The sequence below is a fragment of the Danio aesculapii genome, chromosome 6 (assembly GCF_903798145.1).
Source record: "Danio aesculapii chromosome 6, fDanAes4.1, whole genome shotgun sequence".
Lineage (NCBI taxonomy): Eukaryota > Metazoa > Chordata > Actinopteri > Cypriniformes > Danionidae > Danio > Danio aesculapii.
In genome coordinates, this window is record NC_079440.1 from 1052619 (window position 1) to 1076618 (window position 24000).

Consider the following 24000-nt stretch of genomic DNA (forward strand, 5'->3'; position numbering starts at 1 on the left):
TCTTTTTCTGGTTAAAGCTGGTCTTTAGCTGGTTCTAGTTGGTTTTAGCTGGTCTTTATCTGGTTTAAGATGGCTTTCAACTGTGTTTAGCTGGTCTTTAGTTGGTTTTAGCAGCTCTTTAACTGGGTTTAGCTGGTTTGAACTAGTCTTTAGCTGTGTTTAGCCGGTATTTAGTTGGTTTTAACTGGTCTTTAGCTGGTCTAGGCTGGTCTGTAGCTGGGCTTTTGCTAGTCTTTAGTTTGTTTAATCTGGTTTTAGCTAGTTTTAGTTAGTTTTATCTGGTCTTTATCTGGTTTAAGATGGCCTCTACCTGTGTTTAGCTGGCCGTTAGTTGGTCTCAGCTGGGTTTAGCTGGGTTTAGCTGTCCTTTTTCAGCTGATTTATCTGGTTTAAGCTGGTCTTTAGGTTGGTTTTCTCTGGTTTTAGATGTTTTAGCTGGACTTTAGTTGGTTTATGCTGGTCTTAAGCTTGGTTTAGCTGGTCTTTAGTTTTTATATCTGGTTTTAGATGTTTAAGCTGGTCTTTAATTTGTTTTATCTAGTTTTTACCTGGTTTATGTGGTTTAAGTTGGTTTTTAGCTGGTCTTTAGTTGGTTTTATCAGGTTTTAGATGTTTAAGCTGGATTTTAGTTTGTTTAAGCAGGTCTTTAGCTTGGTTTAGCTGGTCTTTAGCTCGTCTTTAGTAGTTGTAGCTAGTTTTAGATGGTTTTAGCTGTATTTTGGCTGGTTAAGCTACTTCTCAAGACCTGCTTAAACCAGCAGCTATGCTTCATAACCAAACAGCATATGCTATATTTTTTGTTAACCAGGGAACTCATAAACAGTCGCACAGAGTTGTTCTGTGGAGTGAGAAAGTCACTCTGTGAATGTGTTTGTGTTTGTGTTTGTGTGTGTGTGTTTGTGTAGGAGTTTGGCTGACGATGTTGCCCTTTTTATTCCTCTCGTCTTCCCACAGCAATGCGCGGGTTTATTTGCGTCTTGCAATTCCTGCGTCACAACACCTGATCATCCAATCAGAGCTCTGTTCCTCTCATTAACTGATTCAGCTGGTCATTTAACAGCTTCTTTGCTAATTCAGCCTCTTCCTGCACTGCATCCTCAGTGTGTGTGTGTGTGTGTCTGAATGCAGGAAATCTGTTTGTTTGCTTTGGAAACATGCAGACGCCCGGCCAGAGATTCAGCTGTGTGTGTGTGTGTGTGTGTGTGTGTGTTTGTGTGTTTGTGTGTGTGTGTGTGTGTGTGCGTGCGTGCGTGCGTGCGTGTGTGTTTGAAAAAACACATAGTAGATAACTGACGGAGGTTTTACAGCACACATATTTAGACAAGTACGCAAACACACATATAAAACCTCATCCAACCTGAATTCCCTGCTGCTGGGAATGCACACCAGTACTTATGCTTTTCTTGTGAATTGCAATCTGAATGCAACAGAATATCAGATGCATCTCAGAGTCGCACACACACCCCTGAAGTGTCTTCACACACACACACACATTCTCCTGATGGGAATGACTGCGGAGAAGCTTCTCAGTGGTGTTGTGTTACTATCGCTGATGATCTGGAGGGTCAAACACACTGAAGAGCTTCTGTTCTGCAGATGGAGACACAATCACATCCTGCATTCTGGCGCCGGAAATGCCCCAAAATCATCTTTATTTTTCTGTCCAGTTACTAGGAAGAGTTGGTACTGTCCAAAATGTAATGTTTTATGCATAATTTATATAGAAATGAATGTGCTCTGAGTGTGATTTAACACAAACATTTGGTACCACTTTAATTGAAGGGATGTTCATAAGACTTGTATGCTTTAGTAGTATCATTCCTGCTCTCTAAACTCAGTTTCTCTGTGTTTCAGGATGAAAATGAGACGTCACAGGGTTTTCTTGATTTGCACGGTGGGACTGTGTGTCATTTCCTTCCTGCATTACTACAAGGCTCTGCACTATGTGTCCCTGCTGAGGGAGCTGTCTGCACCCTACCCCAACATCAAGTCCTTCATCATGGTCACTGGGTTCTTCTGGAAGGAGGGCAGCACCATGTCCAGTGCAACTCCGGAGGAAGCGCCGCCGGATGGGAAGCTGCGGGCCGCAGGAGGCCTGGAGCTGGATACGGGACAGGAGCCCGGAGCACCACAACCTTGGAGGAGACCTGAAGAAGTGCAGCGCAGGAGCTCCGGCACCACCGAGGTACTGCTCCAGTTCATCTTTACCTTTATTTCTATAGCGCTTTAACAATGTAGATTGAGTCAATCTGCTAAACATAGTTTAGCCCTCGTGTACTGTTCATGTTGGTGCTGATTTTGCTCCATTGACTTCCATTATAATCACATTTTCTGATTGCAAAGCCATGGGAGTGTATAACCAAGCATTCTTGAGTGTTGCTGATTAATAATAATAATAATAATAATATTAATATTAAGTTGCTTATTTTGAGTATCTCAAACACCTTGCATAGTCCGCATATAGATTGGATCATTACGGACACTTTCAATTAAATCAATTCAACATTCTAGTATATATTATTAATATAGATAGTATATATATATATATATATATATATATTAGAATGGAATATAGTATATATTCCAAAATGCATAAACAATACATCTCATTCTGTGTGTGTGTGTGTGTGTGTGTTTTTGTTCTTGAAACAGGTTCATAAGGCAGGTTTGGTCCCGTGGCAGCCCAGCAGCCCAGCCGACCCAAAAGCTGACTCTCAGAGAGACAGTGAAGTGAGATCTGCTGTAAACAAACTCCAGCCGCGCCGCATTTCTACTCCGGACCCGCTGGAACCTCTGGGTGATCTGCACCGCCGCACACACCTGCTCCAGGATGACCGGAGCCCGTACTTTGTGCGAACTAAAGCGGGCGCGCTGTGCTTCCGGCAGGGCACAGAGGTGGCACCGGCCAAAGACGAAACGCTAAAAGCGAAACCCAGCACTGCAGGAGTGATCCAGCGGAGAATTCTGCAGAAACCCGACGAGTCCAAGACTTCGGGAAAATCAGTGGAGGAATCGGGACTCTCTCGAGGGAAGCCAAAACGCGGAAAGAGACTAGTAAAGTGTGTTTGTCGTCCAGGATGGCACGGTCCCTACTGCGGCGTGCCCACAATGGTGTACCACTCCAATCTGCCAACAAAAGAGAGGCTGACGCCTCGGGAAACTCCTCGGCGCGTGATTAACGCCATTAACGTAAACCACGAGTTCGACCTGCTGCACGTGCGCTTTCGGGAGCTCCTGCAGGCGGTCGATGTGTTTCTGGTATGCGAGTCTAACTTTACGGCGTACGGCGAGAGGCGTCCGCTCAGGTTCCTCAATCTGCTGCTCAATGGGACGTACGATTACGTGCGGCACAAGATCCTCTACGTCTTCCTGGATCATTTCCCAGACGGCGGCCGGCAGGACGGGTGGATTGCAGATGATTACCTGCGCACCTTCCTGACCCGAAACGGGATATCACGGGTTGCAGGAATGCGTCCGGATGATGTTTTTCTCATCAACGATGCTGATGAAATCCCGGCTCAAGAAGGAATTCTGTTCCTTAAGCTGTTTGACGGCTGGACGGAGCCTTTCGCTATTCACATGCGTAAATCTCTCTATGGGTTTTTCTGGAAGCAGCTGGGCTCGCTGGAGGTGGTGTCCGGGTGCACCGTCGGGATGCTGAGGGACGTTTATGATAATGATGGGATTCGGCTGCGGAGGCGGGAATATTACACCATGCCGGGGTTTCGGAAGTACGAGAACGACACCGGACACATCCTGGTGCAGTGGTCCATCGGGAGCCCGTTTCATTTCGCAGGCTGGCACTGCTCCTGGTGTTTCACACCAGAGGGAATTCACTTCAAACTCATTTCAGCCCAAAACGGCGACTTTCCTCGCTGGGGCGATTATGAGGACAAACGGGACCTCAACTACATCCGGGAGCTGATCCGCACCGGCGGCTGGTTCGACGGCTCCGTGCAGGAGTACCCGCCCTCGGACCCTAAGGAGCACATGTACGCCCCCAAATACATGTTGGAGAACTACGATCTCTACCGATACCTGTTGGAGAACCCGTACGCCAAACAGTCCAAACTGGGAGGTGCGTAGGGAAGAATGAGAACGAAACACTCACTCTTTCATTGGTCAAAACTCTCGAGTCGATCCGTCCAATGTCTGAGCACCTCATGTGAACACAGAGAAACACAGCAGTTCTGTCTGGTCAATGTTTACATGATCTCCAGCGCTCTGCGGTAGACGCCTCCTGTGTTCATTGTACATGAATTTCTGTGTGTGTGTGTGTGTGTGTGTGTGAGAGAGAGAGAGAGCGAATGTGTGTGTGGGTGAATTTCATTGGTGCACAGACTTTCTTGCTCGCACTTCAGAATCAAAAAAAGGAAACTCATTGCACAAATGCCACATTTTTTTGGGGGGGGGGGTTTGTTGACAGCTTGTAAATTCCTCCGAACTCAAATGTCTTTTTCTTCGGTCAGAAAAAAAAATCTTTGTGTACCATTGTGAGCTGTTCTGAATGAGTTTGTGGACGAGAGAGAGAGACGGAGAGAATCAGGGCTTTGTTTGAGCTCTGATGGAGCAGATATGGGAGAGATTGTGTTGAGCGGGAGATTTTCACTCACACAAACAAGATTCCTGTCTGAGAAATCCTGACGGAAACATCCTGAAGCTGGGGAAGAGCTGTTTTTTGTTGCTGTTAGATATTTAGTTTGTAATAATGTGAACCACCCATGTAGTGCACACTATTGAGGACATGTCAGACAAGATAAGACGAGCTCTGTTGAGTTGTAAGATATCATAGGTGCAACCCAACACAAAGATTATCCTGAATCATATGCGGCCTTGAAGGGAACCATCTTTTTGCCAAATTTAGATATTCTAATGAATCCTTTTCGAAAATAATAGCCATGATATGAGAATGCTCTTTGATGAACTTCATGGAAAAATCATAGACAAAAGTCCTGTATGGATGGTAATTGTTTCTCAGGGGGATGTTGGGATTTTGCAGAGGCCATAAGGTGATTTTATTGTCATCGAATCCTGTATGTTGGTGTTTTTTCTCTCATGACTCCTGTGAAAAAATCCCTTGCTTAAATATCTAGCAAACAACAGTCATGTGGAGATTTAATTGCCGTCCAAATTCACATCTCTGTGTGTCTGTAGGAGATCCATTCAATAGTCATCTTATAAATCCCTTTTGCACGGAACAGTTGCACTTCAGGGTTATTTGCACTAGTTTGTATTAAAAGTGGACACTTGCGTTAGTAAAGGAGTGTCCGTGAGTCCACTTCTTATCTGATAAAGTTGTGTTGTGTTGTGCACACACTTGATTACTGTCCATGCTGGTCCAGTGTGAGTTTAGCAGGAGTTTGAGAGAACTCTACAGGGGTTTTCCATGCCATATCTGAGAATCTGAATTGTAGCATGTGATTGATCATAAGACACGTGTACTTCCACATTTGTAGGATTACAAAGTCATGAATTAAACACCATCAGAAAGCAGGTTTTCCTTTTATAGACATCCCTATGAGAAACAACTGCTTTCCAGCCTCACTGAAATCTGATATATGCAAACTAACTATGACAAGCAAGTTCATATTTGGACTTTACATATATAAAATAGACTCCGACTTCTGCCAAAGGATAGTAGGACACTGTACAAGAGGCATCATTGTGGAAACAAAATATTTCTCAGCTTTTATTTACATTTGAACAGAAAGTGGCAGTCAGAATCGGCCAGGGGGTTGAAGAATTTCAAGCTTGACTGTATGTCATTTGCATATATTTCCATGTATCAGATTTCTATAAGTGCGAATAGCCTTGATTACATTCACGATGCTGGAAATCATTGCTAATAGCAGCTGTTGTGAGCTCAGCATTGTTCATCAGGGTGGACTGCATTCAGACATGCAGATCTCTGTGTTTTGGAAAGGAGCCACGTAGTGTTTGGTGATCTCGGCTCTCTTGGGTTTTCATTTCTAAGTGAAAGCAGGAAACAGTTTCTATTATGAAATCCTGGGCTGGAAATTCCCTGTGTTCAGAGGTCTGATCATGCGGGACGTGTGGGGAATCACATTTACAGCATGAGAAATCCTGACAGCGGCCATTCTGTCTTCATCTGGGGGTGTTAAAGTCCACATCGGACCTGCATTAGTGTCTCCACCGCCTTCAGTTCCGCTGGCTCTCAATGAATTGTCAAACCCTGAATTAAAACTGCTCACTTTAGAGCACTTCACAAAACCTTTAAGTTTCATATAAACTCCCACAGGCGTATGATTACAGCAGTAGAACAGATCATTTCCGCTGAACATGATCTCAGCTAAAAACAGATCTCCAGATATAGGAACTATCTGTGCGAGGGGTTAAACTGCTGCCACTGAACCTTCACGCTGAATTATCTACAGCCCGCGGTTGAGGGTCATCAAATCATGCAAACAAACGATTACTCACTAGTGTGTGCTTTAAAGGGTGCTCGGCTGTGACGCCTTCGTGTGCTCTGCTCATGTCACTGTCTGCGTCCTGCCATTCCTACATGTATAAACAGCCTAAAGATAGAGACGGATCTCAGAGAGTGAGAGACAGGTGCTCGTGTGTTCAATGATCCGTTCTGCAGCTCGCTTTAGGCCTGTGAGATCGACCCTTCCTCTGCTGTCAGGGGATTTTGTGATGTATGTTTGGGCTGCTGTGATTCATCAATCAATTCTTTAGATTTTTGAATGCATTGCGATTCCCTCTGGAATCAATTCTGAACTTTGTTTTAACAGCAGATGGCGCTCTAGGCTACATTTTGGCTAGTTTTAAACAGCAGATGTGCTTTAGACTAGTGATGGTGCTCTTGCTCTAGGCTATTGTTTAACAGCAGATGGCGCTCTAGGCTACATTTTGGCTAGTTTTAAACAGCAGATGTGCTTTAGACTATAGTGGTGCTCTAGGCTATTGTTTAACAGCAGATGGCGCTCTAGGCTAGTTTTATAACAGCAGATGGCGCTCTAGGCACATGTTTAACAGCAGATGTCGCTCTAGGTTAGTTTATGACAGCAGATGGCGCTCTAGGCTAGTTTTGAACAGCAGATGGTGCTCTAGGCTGGTTTTATAACAGCAGATGGTGCTCTAGGCTGGTTTTGAACAGCAGATGGCGCTCTAGGTTAGTTTATGACAGCAGATGGCGCTCTAGGCTAGTTTTGAACAGCAGATGGTGCTCTAGGCACATGTTTAACTTCAGATAGAATTTAGGTTAGTATATAACAGCAGACGATGCTCTAGACTAGTTTTGAACAGCAGATGGCGTTTTAGACTAGTTTTGAACAGCAGATGGCACTCTAAGCTAGTTTTATAAAAGCAGATTGTGCTCTACGCTATTTTATAACAGCAGATGGCGCTCTAGGCTGGTTTTATAACAGCAGATGGCGCTCTAGGCTGGTTTTATAACAGCAGGTGGCGCTCTAGGCTAGTTTTATAACAGCAGATGGCGCTCTAGGCTGGTTTTATAACAGCAGGTGGCGCTCTAGACTAGTTTTATAACAGCAGATGGCGCTCTAGGCTAGTTGTGAGCAGCAGATGGCGCTCTAAGGAAGTTTTATAACAGCAGGTGGCTCTGTAGGCTAGTTTTATAACAGCAGGTGGCGCTCTAGGCTAGTTTTATAACAGCAGATGGCGCTCTAGGCTAGTTGTGAGCAGCAGATGGCGTTCTAAGGTAGTTTTATAACAGCAGATCTGTAGGCTAGTGTTTAACAGCAGGTGACGTTTTAGGCTAGTTTGTTCTAGGCTAATTTTTAACGTCAGACTGCAATCTATGCTAGTTTTAACAGTTAAATGTATTCGCCTAAACATTATCATTAAATCATTATGTTTATTAATGATTGTTTTATGTCTAAGTTTAAGAATTGGGAGCTACTTTTTAAGCATACAGCGCCATCTTGTGGTAAAAAGCCCAGAATCAGTTCAAGAGAGAATTGCAATGCATTCAGAAAATTTCAGAATTAATGCAGAATCATTCCTCAATTCACAATGCATTGATTTATCATCTCAGCCTTTAGTAGATGTGCTTGAGAAGGGATTGCATGTCTACGATCTGTGTGTTTGAATCAATTCACATCTGCATATCGAGCAGTTTACATGAGCAGAAATATCTCTTTATTAACCGCCTTACGAATGACCTCGTGACTTGACCTCCTATGTTTGAGGCTGGAGAGCCAAACTCATATCTGGAAAACCACTGTGCCACAATGTGTTTTATAAGAACATTTTATATGCTTTATTCAGCTCTGGATTTGTGTCACAGCAGTCGCTCTGGTGGGATTGTGTGTTGAGTGCTTAGCTCACAATTACTTTAGGAACGTTAAGTAAATATTCTAGTGTTTTTGAACAGTACTATAGTGAAGTACTTTTGTGGTGATTCTACAGTTGCTATGGTAACACAACAACTATAGCGATCTATCTGTTGTGGTGATTCTACAGTTGCTATGGTAACACAACAACTACAGTAATTGATCTGATGTGGTCATTCTACAGTTGCTATAGTAACACAACAACGGTAGCAATTGATCTGTTGTGGTGATTCTACAGTTGCTATGGTAACACAACAACTGTAGCTATTAATATGTTGAGATTCTACAGTTTCTATGGTAACAACAACTATAGCGATTAATCTTTTGTAATTCTACAGTTGCTATGGTAACAACAATTACAGCATTCAATCTGTTGTGATTCTACAGTTGCTATGGTAACACAACAACTACAGCGATCGATCTTTTGTGGTGATTCTATAGTTACTATGGTAACACAACAACTACAGCAATCAATCTGTTGTGGTGATTCTACAGTTGCTATGGTAACACAACAACTACAGCAATCAATCTGTTGTGGTGATTCTACAGTTGCTATGGTAACACAACTATGACGATTGATTTGTTGTGGTGATTCTACAGTTGCTATGGTAACGCAACAACCACAGCGATTGATCTGTTGTGGTGATTCTACAGTTGCTATGGTAACACAACTATGACGATTGATCTGTTGTGGTGATTCTACAGTTGCTATGGTATCACAACAACTATAGGAATATAAACAAATGTCCCAATACTTTAGATTTCCACCAGTAGATGGTATCTTATACTACAATACACCACAGTTTAGTGTAGTAAAAGTGTAAGTACTACAGTATGTATTACAGTTTATCAGTCCACTATAGTATTGATTCGTTAACATAGAGTTGTAAATACTATCATATAAACTGTACCATACACTTTACTGTAGTACAGTTCAAAAACACTGTCGTATTTACTGTAAATGACTAGAGTACAGTATGACTGAAGATGCTTCAGATGATAAATCTCTCTCTCTGTTCACAAACGTTCACTGTTTTGGAACTCTTATTGTCATTTTTGTTGTTTGCTGTTGTAAATGTTGTTGTTGTTTACATTATTTATCTAATTTATTACTATCCTGTTTCTGTGTAGAAAAGGGAAGATCGATCTGTTAAAGGAGAGAGATGCTGTTCTTCTCTGACTCTGTATGAAACATCTCTCTCTCTCTCTTTCTCTTCATTCTCATCCCTCCATCCTGTCCTCTTACTCCATATCATTCATCTTAAATATGATGGTGATGGTTAGAACTATATATTTACACTAGTATGCAAACACACACGCTGTAGTACTGTTGAACCTCAAGGGGGCGATAGAGCTTCCTTCATTAAAATACTGACTTATTAGGTCACAATGAACATCTTCAATATTGTGACAAACAGGCGGAGACTTGATTTAATTCAAATTGAGATATTGGCGTGTATGCAAATGAGCATCAGATTGGTGGGTGGAGTTTAGGATCAGATTGGTGGGTGGAGTCACAAGATGATTGGAGAACCATCAGAGCAGAAGTGAGTGTTTCTGGATTTGTGGGTGTGTTTAAATCTTGCCATGAAAATTATCCTGCTTATAATAGTCATGTGACGTGAGCCAATCAGGTAACACAGTCAAAAACACTCCTCTATGTTGGCCCCGCCCATCAATTTAAGGAAAAACACAGCATATGCAATCTGGAATACACTACACATCATTTTTGGTGCACTATACATCATAGGCTTTACAAATGGTTCATTTGCTTGGACACACGTGACAAATGCGAATATAAATGTGCATTAAATTCATGTAGTGTATTCCAGTTCCAGTCTTCACTAAATGCTGTAACACTGTAGCTTCATCATGACTGAATGAGAAAGCTGACCACAGATCAAGTAATCAATAATCTCTCTGACTTGTGTGTGTGTTTGCATATTTGTGTAGACTTTGACTTGGGTTTTTTATATTTGTTTTGTGGGTCACCCGCAGCTCACGTGCCGTTTGTGAACGCAGGACAGGTTTAAGAGTGAAACGCATTAAAGAAGAGCTGACATGGACACACTGAATATTACGTGAGCATAAATACACACAGATGACTAAAGCCTTCAGGGTGTCATCATCAGCTTTATATTCTGTTTGAAGATGAGATGATGTGTGTTCAAGTGAGTCAAACAACACTCAGGACACACACACACACACACACACACACACACACGTCTGTTTTTCTCTCCTTGTGGGCTCTTCTCATAGCTTTAATGATGTTTCTGGATTTTTACATCTTATTAATGCTTCATTTTGTCTGATTTATAAGCTTGTTTTCTCAATTGAAGTCCCTATGAGTCAGCATGAAGTCCCCACTAGGCTATAAAAACATGCACGCTCACACACATGTCTGTTTTTCTCTCCTTGTGGGCTCTTCTCATAGCTTTAATGATGTTTCTGCATTTTTACATGTTCAAAATGCTTCATTGTGTTTGATTTATAAGCTTGTTTTCTCAATTTAAGTCCTTACGAGTCAGCTTGAAGTCCCCACTAGGATATAAAAACATGACCACACACACATGTCTGTTTTTCTCTCCTTGTGGGCTCTTCTCGAAGCTTTAATGATGTTTCTGGATTTTTACATCGTATGAATGCTTCATTGTGTCTGATTTATAAGCTTGTTTTTAATGAGGAGCTCAATTTAAGTCATAAGGAGCTTGAAGTCCCCACTAGGATATAAAAACATGCACACACACAGACACACATTTGAGGAAATAATAGTGAGCGTCCTGTGATTGTCCGTCCACGATCCGAGTCCTCCTGTGTGGTGGAACTGTTCATCATATCTGCACTGCGTCTGGTGCTCTTCAAAGCGTAACTCATTCTGTTCGTTCTGCTTTCACTATATTGAAGGATTGTTTTCTGTCGTTATATTTTCTGCTGATGTTAAACGTTTCTCCTCATCATGACGTGTTACCATGTACGAGATCTTCTTATAGCACAAAGATCAGCCTTTCATGTCTGTCACTATTATTGATGCACTGTATGGCGTTCTGTTCATAATCAACCCAGTTTTAGCCCTCCTGTGATCTGACATTTACTGTGCTGCAGAAAACTCTCCTCCAATCACATTCATCCGCCTTTATTCTCTCCTCCAATCGCATTCATCCGCCTTTATTCTCTCCTCCAATCACATTCATCCTCCTTTATTCTCTCCTCCAATCACATTCATCCCCATTCATCCTCCTCTCTCTCCTCCAATAACCTTCATTCACCTCTAATTTTTCAGCCAATCATGTGCATACTCCTCGCTTTCTCCTCCAATAGCGTCCATTCTACCCTCTGTCTCATCCAATCACATTCATTCCCCTCTATTCTTTCCTCCAATCCTGTCCATTTTCCTCTCTCTCCTCTAATAGCATCCATTCTTCTCTCTCTCTCGTCCAATCACATCCATTCTTCTCTCTTTCTCCTCCAATCACATCCATTATTCTCTCTCTGTCATCCAATCACATCCATTCTCCTCTCTCTTTTCCAATCACATCCCTTCTCCTCTTTCTCTCCTCCAATCATCCATTCTTCTCTCATCCATTCTCCTCTCTCCTCCAATAGCGTCTATTATTCTCTCTTAATCCTCCAATCACATCCATTCTCCACTCACATTGTGTGTGTGTGTGCAGGAGAGTTGGTCATGCTGGTCCACAGAGGGAATCATTCCTCAGCTTAATCTGCAGTGGGATGAACAGAGTGTCAATGGGTAAAGGATGCGAGTGTGTGAGGAGACGAGCGTATTTCTCTCCTGCACTGTTATGAAGGAGTGTGTATACATTAAATGAGTTTATACGATCCTTTTTGTTTTGTGTATATGAATGGCTATATGTTAACCTAAATTACAGATAACAAATTCTATGACAAAAACTATAATAAATTAATTTAAAAAGCTCTTCTGCGCATTTCTATTTGCCTTCCACCAGGTTAAACTAGACTCCGGTAAAATCATAGGCAGACATGGGTGTTTTAGTACGGTAAATTCACACATATTCATCAGAGATTAATTTTTAAGCATGAAAATTTTACATTTAACGCAGCTTCAATCTTTATTATTTAATTAATTTGTTTAGTATATTATAATATTTAGTTTAGGGTTTTGTAAACATCACAATCTTTTAAATATTAAGTTAACATAACTGATTATGCAGTCAAAAACATGCTAGTTTAACTATAGCATTTATGATGAAACTGTGGATATACAAATTGAAGTTGAGTCAAAAACAAAGCACTACTCTTGTACTATAGTAAAATTATGGCTCACTTGTACTGTACCATGGTCTATCTAGTTTAACCATGGTATTTGTAGTAATAATGTGGTTATAGAAATAGTTGCACAGAAAAAAACATGTGTACTGCGGTTTTAATATGTAAAAAAACATGATTAGTTTGTGTTATACCATGGTTTAACTACAGTGAAACTAGTCTAACCATAACATTTGTAGTAAAAACAGTATACAAATAGTAGTCAGTGCTCCCCAAAAAATATGTTTACTATGGTTTTAATACATAAAAAGCATTTTTACCATGGTCTAACTACATTGTCAAGTTTAACCATTTGTACTAATATTGTGGTTATGCAAATAGTAGTGAATGTGTCATAAAAAGCATGCTTACTACACTTGTACTATAGTAAAGGCATGGCGTATTTGTAGAATACAATGGTCTGATTACAGTGATACTAACCATGGTATTTGTGGTAAAAATGTGGTAATGCAAATGGTCGTCAACACACCAGTAACATGAGTAATACAGCTTTAATATTTTTTTAAAACTTGGTTTACGACAATGACACTAGTTTAACCATGGTATTTGTAGTAAAAATGTGGTTCTAGAAATATTTATCAATGCACTGAAAAAAAGATGAGTACTACTGTTTTAATTTATAAAAAACTGTGTTATACCATGGTCTTACTACAGTGACAGTAGTTTTACCATGGCGTTTGTACTGAAGCTGTGGTTATATAAATGGTAGTGTAGTTACTACAGTATTAATGTATATTTAAAAAGAAAACAGGGTTAATTTTTGTAGGGTCTCTTCAAGCGCTTAGCTTTTAACAATGTCATCAGTGCACACTAGATGGCGGTGTGTGCTCATTACTTCACAGTCCACCAAATTCCACAAAGCACCAGCAGAACAACACACACACACCAGATGCTGAAGGTCAGTCGCTCATGTTTCTCCATCATCTAACATTACTCACCGTTGTGTTGAGTGAGGAGCTGTTTCTGATGTTGTTAATATTGTTTCTCTCGCTGGGAATCAGCTCACATCCAGCCTGATCTGAGAAGCGCTGTTTGTTGTGAAGTGTGTGTGATTTGGCCGAGTGTGTTTTCAGGAAACATTAGAGCATTAATGCTGTGATTTAGTGGAAACCCCGACAGTAACACCTCGTTTGAATGTTTCTCATGACTAGGCCCAAACGGACTCTGCGTGCGCAGAATTCCGCAGAATTTTAGCTCATCATTAATTCTGTTTATTTACTTGAGTAAATGTGTGTAATATCTATATTTATTCAGTTTATAAATTAATTTCAGTAATATTATTGACTAATATAAAATTGTTTATCTGATTTATGTGCTATGCAGTGTGTCCAGTCATATTTTCTGTCGTTTAATAGAGATATTATATGAGAGACTTGCTTTGTTTACCAAATAAAGTGAATCTAATTGGATTTGCATTATGAACACTAAATACAAGTTAAAAAGAGATAATTTTTTATTTCACATTATAAGGTTTTAGTTACGATACTCTCAATTTAATTCCACAGAAATCCACAGATTTTTACCAAAATTATCAGCAAAAAACATCCGCAGATTCCGTCTGGCCCTACTCATGACAAATATAGTAAATACTATTGTGTTTTGGAACCACACTGTGTAGATAATCTGTTGAGGTGATTCTGTAGTTACTATGGTAGCTTTTCAAATATAGTAATTGATCTGTTTTGGTGCTTTTATAGTTACTATGGTAACACAACAAATATAGTAATTGATCTGTTGTGGTGATTTTATCGTTACTATGGTAACACGACAACTAGGCATGGGACGATAAACGTTTTCAAGGTATATCACGGTTTAGAAAAGTCAAGGATTTAAAAGCGCCAACATTTTCTGTAATACTGTTACTAAGGTATGTGTAGGATTCTTTATTAGCTTTTTTTGGTTTGTTTGTTTTTGAGGACAGCAGTATCTCCAGCAGAAAAGATCTCCAAAGATGCTGTTTTAAATTGTAAAGAAATCTGTGTTTTTTTAAACTAATGAAGACCGCAGAAGTCAATGATTCATTTTCGTTATTCAGCCTGACATGGTTACTGCTCCAAAACATTTTAAATCTTTCAAAAAAGAATTCAGAATCGTATACCGGCCCATGCCTAACGACATCTGGTGATTGATGTGCTGTGGTGATTCTATAGTTACTATGGTAACCCTATAACTAAAGTAATTGATCTGCTGTGGTGATTCTATAGTTACTGTAGTAACGCTACAACTATAGTAATTGATCTGTTGTGGTGATTCTATAGTTACTATGGTAACGCTACAACTATAGTAATTGATTGGTTGTGGTGATTTTATAGTTACTATGGTAACGCTATAACTATAGTAATTGATCTGTTGTAGTGATTTTATAGTTACTATGGTAACGCTATAACTATATTAATTGATCTGTTGGTGATTTTATAGTTAATATGGTTACCCTATAACTATAGTAATTGATCTGTTGTGGTGATTTTATAGTTACTATGGTAAAACAACAACTATAGTAATTGATTTGTGGTAGTGATTTTATAATTACTATGGTAACGCAACAACTATAGTAATTGATCCGTTGGTGATATTATAGTTACTATGGTAACGCTATAACTATAGTAATTGATCTGTTGTGGTGATTTTATAGTTACTATGGTAACACGACAACTAGTAATTAATCTGCTGTGGCGATTCTATAGTTACTATGGTAACGCTACAAGTAGGCATGGGGCAATAACTGTTTTCAACTATACAACTATAGTAGTACAACTATAGCGATTGATCTGTTGTGGTGATTCGGTAGTTACTATAGAAACACAACAACTATAGTAATTGATATGTTTGGGTGATTATATAGTTGCTATGGTAACACAACAGCCATAGTAAACAACTTTCACTAAGCCCCGCCCTCCTTAGTTCTTGCTTCGTTGTATGTTTCAGTTTCATCGTCACGTTATAGTTTTGGTGTTTTTTTATGAGTGTTTTTATTGATGTTGTGGTGTTTTATAGTCTTGCCATCATGATTATGCATGTGCCTAATTTTAAGGGTTTATTTAAGGGCTCATGAATATTTGGTCGACAGACTGAAGCACGGTAAAACAGCACACCTGAGCAGTTCAGTATTTTCTTGCTGAATTTAATAGAAACCATACTAACATACACAGGTACAAATGGGCAGAACACAGAAATGCTGGTGTCCTCTGCAGAAAGTGCATGTGTGTGTGTGTGTGTGTGTGTGTGTGTGTGTGTGTGTGTGTGTGTGTGTGTGTGTGTGTGTGTGTGTGTGTGTGTGTGTGTGTGTGTGTGTGTAAATGTATAGAGATTAGCACCACTTCATACAAACAACATCTGACAACAGCTGGAAATGTCATTTTAGGCACCTTTAGATAACATTAAAGAAATACAGACACACTCCAGACTTTATTTCCCTGAAAGTGAATCACAGATCCACAGAGAATTGAGTAAAGCACACACTCCACAGCACCCAAACACACACACATCTCTAACTTTATATTAGAAATGCGCATTATATTTGAAAAAATTAGATAATTAACGTGAATTTCAGCATGGATTCGTCCAATCAACCCTGTAGAGCAAAACGCCCTAATCTGCAGTTATGTTGAGCACAGCCTTGCTGGATCCACACACTGAGAACTAAGAGCATGTTCAGTTAAATGTGTGTTACAAACACTTGAGGGGAACTGTTGAGGGAAGCAGTGTTGGATTGTGTTCACACATGAACAAGCAGGGCTTTCCAGAGGATGAGCTGTGTTTAGGACACAATACACACACACACACACACACCAAATGATACACAATGATACCACATGCCCATGTACAAGCAAATACCTAACACACAATGAACACACACATAGTGAAAACAGCTCGTTTTCCAATCAGACACACAAACACATCAGAACATATACACAATGAACACACAGTGAATACACAGACACACAGAGACTGAAAACACACACAACACTCACACACACACACACACACATATTGTACATTGAACATACACACACTTAAAATAACACACCACACACATGTAACGAACACACACTGAATTATAACAGCACAACATACACACACACAGAATCAACACAACACACAGTCAACACAAACAAAATGAAAACAACACAACACACAATGAACACACACACATAATTAAAACAACAAAACACACAAAGAGCGCGCACACAAAATGAATATACTCACACAGAATTAAAACATCACCACTACACACACACACACACACACACACACACACACACACACATTTGCTAGTGGCGGTCTCTCTCTCTTCAGCCTTTGGGAGCCACCAGGTGTCCGTTGAATGTGACGTAGACATCGCTGTGGTCGCTATAGATGGCGTTGTCGCGCTGTCGTTTGTAGAGCCGCACCCAGACGGTGTCGTGGGTCTCCAGCGGCAGCATGATGCTCTGGCTCTGCATGATGGAGCGCTCGCTGGGCTGCGCGTACAGGATCACCTGCGGCCGCTCGTTCTGCATCACGTGCAGGTACGTCTCCTTCAGGTTCCAGGTGTGGATGTTCAGGTTGAAGAAGTAGACGCCGGGAACCACGCAGTAGAACTTGCCTTTGATGGAAGAAAACAACACAATTACAGGCGACGTACAGTTGAGGAGGCATTCACACACTCGCAATACACACACAAGCGCTGGTATAGTGCAGAATGGGGTCTTGCCTTTGAACATGTTGAAGTGTTCCCCCAGATTGACGAACACCGTGTCGAAGATCAGCGTCTGGTAGTAATCTGCGCTGTGCAGAGCTTTACGGCGGCCCACCGAGAAGGATGACTGTTGGACTTTGCAAGGGTCTCCAGGGGCCCCGGGGCCTCCTTTACTGCCTTTGGGGCCCGTAATGCCTCTGAGTCCCGGGGGTCCGTCCAGTCCGGATTTTCCAGGGGTCCCTCGGTCACCTCGATCTCCTTTATCACCTGTTAATCAAATCAATCAACCAATCAACAAACCAACAAATCAAACAATCAATCAACCAACCAAACATTCCACCAATCAATCAAGCAATCAATTCATCAACCAACCAACCAATCAACCAACCAGTCAATCAGCCAACCAACAAACCAACCAATCCTGCAATCAACCAGCAAATCAATCAATCAGTCAATCAACCAATCAACCAACCCAACTATTAATCAACCAACCAATCAATCGTTCGACCAGTCAATCAATCAACCAACCAATTAACTAATCAACCAACTAATCCACTAATCAAACAGTCAATCAATCAATCAACTAATTCACCAATCAATTGATCAAGCAGTCAACCAATTCACCTATCAACCAACAAACCAACCAACCAATCCACCAATCAACCAACCAACCGATCAACCAGTCAACCAATCAATCAACCAACCAACCAACCAGTCAATCAACCAAACAATCAACCAACCAATCAATCAATCAATCAACCAACCAATTAATCAACCAATTAATCAACAAATCAATCAATTAACCAACCAATCCACCAATCAACCAACCAATCCACCAATCAACCAACCAATCATTCAACCAACCAACCAGTCAATCAATCAATCAGTCAATCAACCAATCAACCACTCCAACAATCAATTAACCAATCTGTCAATAAACCGACCAATCAATCAACTTACAACCAACCAATTCATCAATCAATCAATCAGCCACTCCACCAATCAACCAACAAATCTATCTATAAACCAACCAATCAATCAATCAACTAACCATCCAATCCACCAATCAACCAACAAACTAATCAATCAACCAGTCAATCAATCAACGCAACCAACCATCCAACCAATCAATGAATCAATCAATCAACTAACCATCCAATCCACCAATCAATCAACAAACTAACCGATCAACCAGTCAATCAATCAACGCAACCAACCATCCAACCAATCAATAAATCAATCAACCAACCAACCAATCAACCAATTATTCAATCAATCAACCACTCCACTAATCAATTAACCAATCTGTCAATAACCAACTAATCAACCAACCAATCAATCCATCAATCAATCAACTAACCATCCAACCAACCAATTCACCAACCAACCAACCAATCAACCAACCAATCAATCAATCAACGAATCAATCAACGAATCAGTCAACCAGTTTTTTGTATTCATATCCAAAAAATTGGTCATTTACTCAAATTTTGCAGACCGAGTGTGATGCGTATTAATTAATCCATCACGGGAAAAAGTCTATTGAAGCAGTGATGCTTTGTTCTCCTCATAGTCAGGATGTGTGTCAATACTAAATAAATAGTAATAGTAAAGCACTTTTCAAAAACTAATGATGGCAGGTCCAACATAACTGAATTGGTCTGTGGACGAGGCAATGTAGGGTTCATAAAGAGATAACTAAACATTATATATATATATGCATTGATTAATTTCCTGAATTTCCTCCGTGCACTTAAATAACCTGCTGTCACTGGAGGTTAATGGGATCTGGATAAACAGTGACACCTGCTGGTCATTACAACACTCACTGTACATTTTAATATCTTTGTTTATTTAAAATTCAATATTTACATTCACTTAGAGATTAAGGGCACTAGTTAGTCTACACTAATACTATTCACAGCAATGACATCCTCACCCAGATTACTTGAGTGATCAAAACATGATGTTTACTCACTGAACAGTTTCAAACACAGGATTGAGTGTTCAGAGTATTCACTTTACAGATTAAACTGCTAAACTCCTCAGCACTAGTCAAATTACCCCTCATACAGGAAATAAACAGAGGTCATGTGACTTCACACTGACCAATAGCCAGTGTCGTGGTCAGTTTCAGGAATCTGTCTGCTTTTGACCACAACAGTTTGTGTCCACTGAGCGAACCAAATAACAAGGAAACAGAAGCTGCTCTTCATTTGCTCATCTGAGGAAGACTGAGAGGAAAACAAACACTGAGACACACTGCAGATATACTGTACACAGTTGGTCAGAATTATTAGCCCCCCTGTTTATTTTATTCCCCAATTTCTGTTGAACAGAGAGCAGATTTCTTCAGCACATTTCTACTCATAATAGTTTTATTAACTGATCTCTAATAACTGGTTTATTTTCTCTCTGTTATAATGACAGCACATAACATTTGATTAGATATTCTTCATCAATATTATGACCCCCAAAATAACAATCCCAGTGACTCGCGACCCCCGATATCCTCTGATGTGGTTATATACCTTATTACACACCGGCGCACATATACCAATAGGCTAGTCTGATCATCATTTAATCTTGAAGAACCCCACTCTGAGACCATCCTTCATGTTCAGTTGTGGCCTGTATGTGTTTTTAATATACACGAGTGCCGTAAAGATTAACGAGTGCCAGAAAGTTTAACCTGGTGCCCTAAAATCAATGTGCTGTGTCTTTAATATAACGGAATCAACCCAGAGTTCGCAAACAAATGGAAAGACTGATGGATTATTATGTGCACGCTGTTTTTTTAATGTAACTAGTAACTACTTTTTTTTCTTCTGTAGGTTATGGATAAAATATGGTCATGCTAATTTCAATACAATTTGAATACAATTAATTCAATTTTTAAATCATTGTTCTGCGACCCCCACTTTAGGAACCACTGAACTAGGGTAAAGTTAGGATAATTAGGCAAGTCATTGTGTAACAGTGGTTTGTTCTGGAGACTATCCAAATCTAATATTGCTGAAGGGGGCTAATAATATTGAGCTTAAAATGACTTTAAAAGAATTTAATTCTAGCTGAAATAAAACAAATTAGACTTTCTCCAGAAGAACAAATATTATATACTGTGAGAAATTCCTGAATCTGTTCAACATCATTTGGGAAATGTTGGAGAGAAAAGAACTAAACTAAATAATTTAGTTTTTGAGAGTTTTTTGAAGTGCTTATCCATAAGATGTACAATATTAGTAAAGCATTTCCCTAAAAGTCTTGCCTTTAAGTATGGTCATGTTAATGACAGTGCGGATCTCCGGCATCTGATTTGCTGCAGAGTGGGAGGAGGCAGGGCTTAGGGGCGGGTCTAGATGATCGCAGCACCTGCGGCAGTATTTAGGGGTTGGCCTGGAGGGGGAGGAGCCAGATCCTTCAGGGGGGAGGAGCAACAGCAGAAGCACAGCCCACATCACGACACCTGTAGAAGAAGAGCAGCGGTCAGAGCCATTTCAGCTTTAAAATCATCAAGCTAAAGCACATCAACGGTTCCTCAAGGGCACGCTAAATTCATTCATTCTCCTTCACTTTAGTCCCTTTATTTATCATGGGTCACCACAGTGGAATGAACCGCCAACTTATCCAGCATATGTTTTACAAAGTGGATGCCCTTCCAGCTGCAACCGAGTACTGGGAAACACCCATACACACTCATTCTCTCATACACTACGGCCAATTTAGTTGATCAATTCCCCTATAGCGCATGTGTTCGGACTGTGGGGGAAACTGGACCACCTCGAGGAAGCCCACACTAGATATAAATGCCTTAATATTCCATGTACTATAATGTTATGTCCTTTCTTATGTTCAAAACAGTCATCTATCTGTCTGTCCATCCATTCATCTATCCATTCATCCACCCATCTGTCCATCAGACCATCCGTCTGTTCATCCATCCATCCATACATACATCTGTCCATCCATTCAATCCATCTATCTGTCCATTCATCCATCCATCCGCCTATCCATCCGTCCAACCGTCCATCCATCGTTCCATTCATCCATCTGTCCATCTATCTATCTATCTATCTATCTATCTATCTATCTATCTATCTATCTATCTATCTATCTATCTATCTATCTATCTATCAATCTCTCCTTTTGTTTGTCTTTTTTTCAGTCTGTCTTTCATATATCCATCCATCCATCCATGTCTCCTTCTATCATTGATTCCGTCTGCTCTCCAGTGTCAGCTCCTCATCACATTAACAGTGGCTGATCTCCTAACGTCATGTTTTTTTACCCAGCATGCCTCTTTTTTCCACATTAATAATCTTCTTCTCAGTCATATCATCACAGTTGAAGAGCAGCGTTAAACAGCAGAGAACATGACTGATTCATTGAGCTGCTCTGTGTGTTCGCCTTATGAAAACCAGATGAGGAGAGAGAGAGAGAGAGAGAGAGAGCCACGTCCTCACTAAATGATCAATCTCAATAAAATACGCTCAGACTGAACTCTTTCCAGAGAAACCACATCAAAACCTGCTGTCATGCAGACTCTGGAGACCCTCAGCGCAGTTGTAGACAGAGAAAGGAGAAGATGGAAATGCAGAAACTCACCGCTGCGTCCTCGGGCACCTTCAGCGACTCTCTGTGTGTGTGTGTGTGTGTGTGTGTGTCTGACATTAGGAGGAGTTTCTTCAGGAAACACACTCATCTCTCCCGTCTGTTCTGTTGTGTTGTGTTAAACTGATGCTCTCGGCAGGAATCAGCATGTTGGATCTGCAGGTACACGCACTGATTCATGGATTATATGTAATCTGGATTACACAATCAGAGTCTAAACACCAAGCACTCATAATCAGACTTCAGTTACTTTACTGTGGATTGTATGATTCTATTGTTATTTACACAACAGAAGAAATGTCTTCATTCACTCAGTTTTTCTCGACTTGTTAATTGTGATATCAGTAATGAGTTTTACAGCACAAGTACTCTGCGGTCAGTCAGTTCATCCTGATATTAACCGGGCCCGCTCTGTGTAGTAAATGTGAGTAGCCGGATTATAAACAGCACATGGCACTTTGAGTATAAACAGACTGACTGAGAGATGCCACGCTGAGGAAATCTGCCAAGATCAGACTGAAGACAGAGAAACAGCAGTGACGGATTCTCAGACTCACACAAACACTGTTCTGGACATCAGCGAGAGCAGACACACACTCATATTCATATTCATATTCATATGCATTTTTTTCTTTCTACTACAGTTATTAAGTATGCTATTAAGTAAAAACTCTCTATTTTTGACATTATTCCTGAAAACAAAACACAAAAACTCTTAGGGGAGCGCGGGGCACAAAGAAACGCGGGGTTAAATGTAACACGGTTTTAAGGTATTCACTCAGGGTTAACCATGGCCCGCCACAGAGGTTTTTATCATTCATCATTTCATCAGTTCAGCGAAATTTGGATGAGAAACACAGGAGAAACCATTTTTGTAGCACAAAAGTATATTTATTTTATAGTCGATGTTTTTTATTTTAAAAAATCTGTGAAAGTATGAACAAAAATCTTATATTGTTGTGATCACCGTCTTCTAAGATGGAAGCATTTTGAAAGGTGTAAAACACACACAGGGACTTCTGGCCAGTTTTGAGGAAAACACAACACAGTGGGGTTAGCTGTAACAGAGTGTTTCAAATAAGCCACACACTGTTGGACACCGATTAAACGAACTAAAGAATTGTTGCATTTTGAGTGTAATGTTGAGAACTTTTTAAATAAAAAAGGTTTTTATAGAAAAAAATAATTGTATTGCTAATAATTCAAATAAATGCATTATATAATAATGGATAATAATGCAAATGAATCCAAATGTGTTTATCCAATAGATAAATAAATAAATATATAAACATGCTGTGATATGTAGAATAAAAAAAATTGTTAAGTACTGAGGAAATACACTAAAGTAAACTGAATTTAAATTAAATTTTGTGAAATCTGCCCTTTTAAGTATCTTACATCTAACCCCCTGTCTGCACAAGGTGTACAATAGATGGATGGATGGATGGATGGATGATTAGATGGATGGATGGATAGATAGATAGACAGACAGATAGACAGACAGACAGACAGACAGACAGACAGACAGACAGACAGACAGACAGACAGACAGACAGATAGATAGATAGATAGATAGATAGATAGATAGATAGATAGATAGATAGATAGATAGATAGATAGATAGACAGATAGACAGACAGATAGATAGATAGATAGATAGATAGACAGATAGACAGATAGACAGATAGACAGATAGATAGATAGATAGATAGATAGATAGATAGATAGATAGATAGATAGATAGATAAGTAAATAAACCGATTTTTTGATGGGCTAAAAAAGCTGTGGATTTCTGTGTGGAATCTAAAAGTCCTCTACACCAGTGTTTCCCAACCCTATTCCTGGAGACACACCAACAGTACATATTTTGGATCATGACTAATTAACTTCAGGTGTTGGAGTCTCTTCTTGTGTTCTAATGAGGGGATTCAGGTGTGTGTGATTAGGGAGATGTTGAAAATGTGTACTGTTGGTGTGCCTTCAGGAACAGGGTTGGGAAACACTGCTCTACACAACACACACTTCTGCTTTCACATCTTTAGGGACTTTACACAAACTTGTTTTGATCCAAGTAAGATGTTCAATAGC

General features: G+C 40.1%; 2 protein-coding genes across 2 annotated transcripts; one reads left to right on the forward strand and one right to left on the reverse strand.

Moving 5' to 3' along the window:
* Nucleotides 1-1855: 1855 nt before the first annotated feature.
* On the forward strand, nt 1856-12252 carry mgat3b (beta-1,4-mannosyl-glycoprotein 4-beta-N-acetylglucosaminyltransferase b). The gene is made up of 2 exons (XM_056459288.1): nt 1856-2185; nt 2653-12252. The coding sequence occupies exons 1-2, from the start codon at nt 1856-1858 to the stop codon at nt 4084-4086; spliced, it is 1764 nt and encodes a 587-aa protein (XP_056315263.1). The 3' UTR covers nt 4087-12252.
* A 4178-nt stretch (nt 12253-16430) lies between these two features.
* Nucleotides 16431-21962, reverse strand: c1qtnf6b (C1q and TNF related 6b). Its single transcript, XM_056458949.1, has 4 exons — nt 21907-21962; nt 20570-20767; nt 17317-17568; nt 16431-17208 (listed from the first exon to the last, which is right to left on the reverse strand). The coding sequence occupies exons 2-4, from the start codon at nt 20757-20759 to the stop codon at nt 16916-16918; spliced, it is 735 nt and encodes a 244-aa protein (XP_056314924.1). The 5' UTR covers nt 20760-20767; nt 21907-21962; the 3' UTR covers nt 16431-16915.
* Nucleotides 21963-24000: the final 2038 nt, after the last annotated feature.

Excerpts from the sequence above, each read along its gene's own strand:
- mgat3b (XM_056459288.1), top strand. The coding sequence starts at position 1,856 with ATGAAAATGAGACGTCACAGGGTTTTCTTGATTTGCACGGTGGGACTG. Across the intron at positions 2,186-2,652 it reads GGAGCTCCGGCACCACCGAG|GTTCATAAGGCAGGTTTGGT; the intron begins GTACTGCTCCAG and ends TTCTTGAAACAG.
- c1qtnf6b (XM_056458949.1), bottom strand. The coding sequence starts at position 20,759 with ATGTGGGCTGTGCTTCTGCTGTTGCTCCTCCCCCCTGAAGGATCTGGC. Across the intron at positions 17,569-20,569 it reads TAACATGACCATACTTAAAG|GTGATAAAGGAGATCGAGGT; the intron begins GCAAGACTTTTA and ends TTTGATTAACAG. Across the intron at positions 17,209-17,316 it reads ACACTTCAACATGTTCAAAG|GCAAGTTCTACTGCGTGGTT; the intron begins GCAAGACCCCAT and ends CTTCCATCAAAG.